General features: G+C 36.0%; 1 protein-coding gene across 1 annotated transcript in view; it reads left to right on the top strand.

Moving 5' to 3' along the window:
• Window positions 1-1,231, top strand: part of PARD3 (par-3 family cell polarity regulator) — a 412,448-nt gene that overhangs the window by 263,229 nt on the left and 147,988 nt on the right. Inside the window, exon 19 of the mRNA XM_009325558.1 lies at window positions 658-885. Within this exon, the coding sequence (XP_009323833.1) occupies window positions 658-885 (228 nt within the window). The remainder of the gene's footprint in view (window positions 1-657; window positions 886-1,231) is intronic.

Here is a 1,231-nt window from a genome sequence, read left to right as displayed (position 1 = left end):
GATAACTGGTATTGCCTGACTAATTGGGTCCTTTCCACAGGTTATTTTTAAACAACTTCACAAAATCCCAGCAAGTCAACTGATATTTCTCAGAAGCATTTCATTATGAAATTGTTAGCAATTTGATGCAACTCTTTAAAACTCGATTAAAAGCAAACAGCATGTTCCTTGAAGCCAGAAGTCAGGCTGCTTTGCAAGACTGTTACTCTAAACACAATAGGATTCATGCCCGTAATCCGTTCTCTGTTCATCAGTTCCTAGTACAAATGAAATATTCTGCTCAAAACAAAAATAATTAATAGTTTTGTTTGATGCCGATAGATGTGTGTCTCTGCTGGTTTTATGAGCTATGTTTTTAAAGCCCTGTGATTACTTTATCATTCAAATTGCTAAAATAATAGTAATGGATGTTGGTCTTTCTTCACTGATTTGAAAAGCCAGATATTGCTAACGTTGTCGGTTTCGTTGACTATGACTTGACATACTCATTCACTTCTGAGACCAACAAATCTGCAGAGAATTCCCTACAGATTATTGAGAGATGATGTGAATAATGTTAAGTGTGTCCCCAAAGACTTTCAGGATGGATATGCATAATCAAGCATGCAGTTCTCAATACTAATTCTAATTACTTTCCCTCCCCCCCAAATCACTAAGGTTCCCCAACCAGAGATGTTGGGCCTTCATTAGGTCTGAAGAAATCCAGCTCATTAGAAAGTCTGCAGACAGCCGTTGCTGAGGTGACTCTGAATGGTGATATTCCCTTCCACCGCCCGCGCCCGCGAATTATCCGAGGACGAGGCTGCAATGAAAGCTTCAGAGCTGCCATAGACAAATCATATGATAAACCTGTAGCAGATGATGATGATGAAGGCATGGAAACTTGTAAGTAAACTATTGCTGTACACAAAGAATGTTAACAACATAGGTTAATTCCTTTAGAAAGTGATTAGAAGTAGAAGATAATTTTAGGATTTTAAAAGAATAGAACTACATTCAATTTTTTTCAGGCTTTTTCCCTTCATATGCATTAACAGATTGCAACACTCTGCAGCTTCCTTCCTTTCTAAAATAAGGAAATAAGATTGGTAGGAATGTGTTTACTTAAATTACTATGAAAATTTTCTGTAAGACAGCTAATTAATTTACTAATGTAAATTAGAAAAAAAATTATGCAGAAAGACAAAAACCCACTGAATTTATGTTACAAAAATATGTGCATCTAACTTTG

This window comes from Pygoscelis adeliae, unplaced genomic scaffold (genome assembly GCF_000699105.1).
Source record: "Pygoscelis adeliae isolate BGI_AS28 unplaced genomic scaffold, ASM69910v1 Scaffold175, whole genome shotgun sequence".
Lineage (NCBI taxonomy): Eukaryota > Metazoa > Chordata > Aves > Sphenisciformes > Spheniscidae > Pygoscelis > Pygoscelis adeliae.
This window is presented reverse-complemented; position numbering and strand designations above follow the sequence as displayed.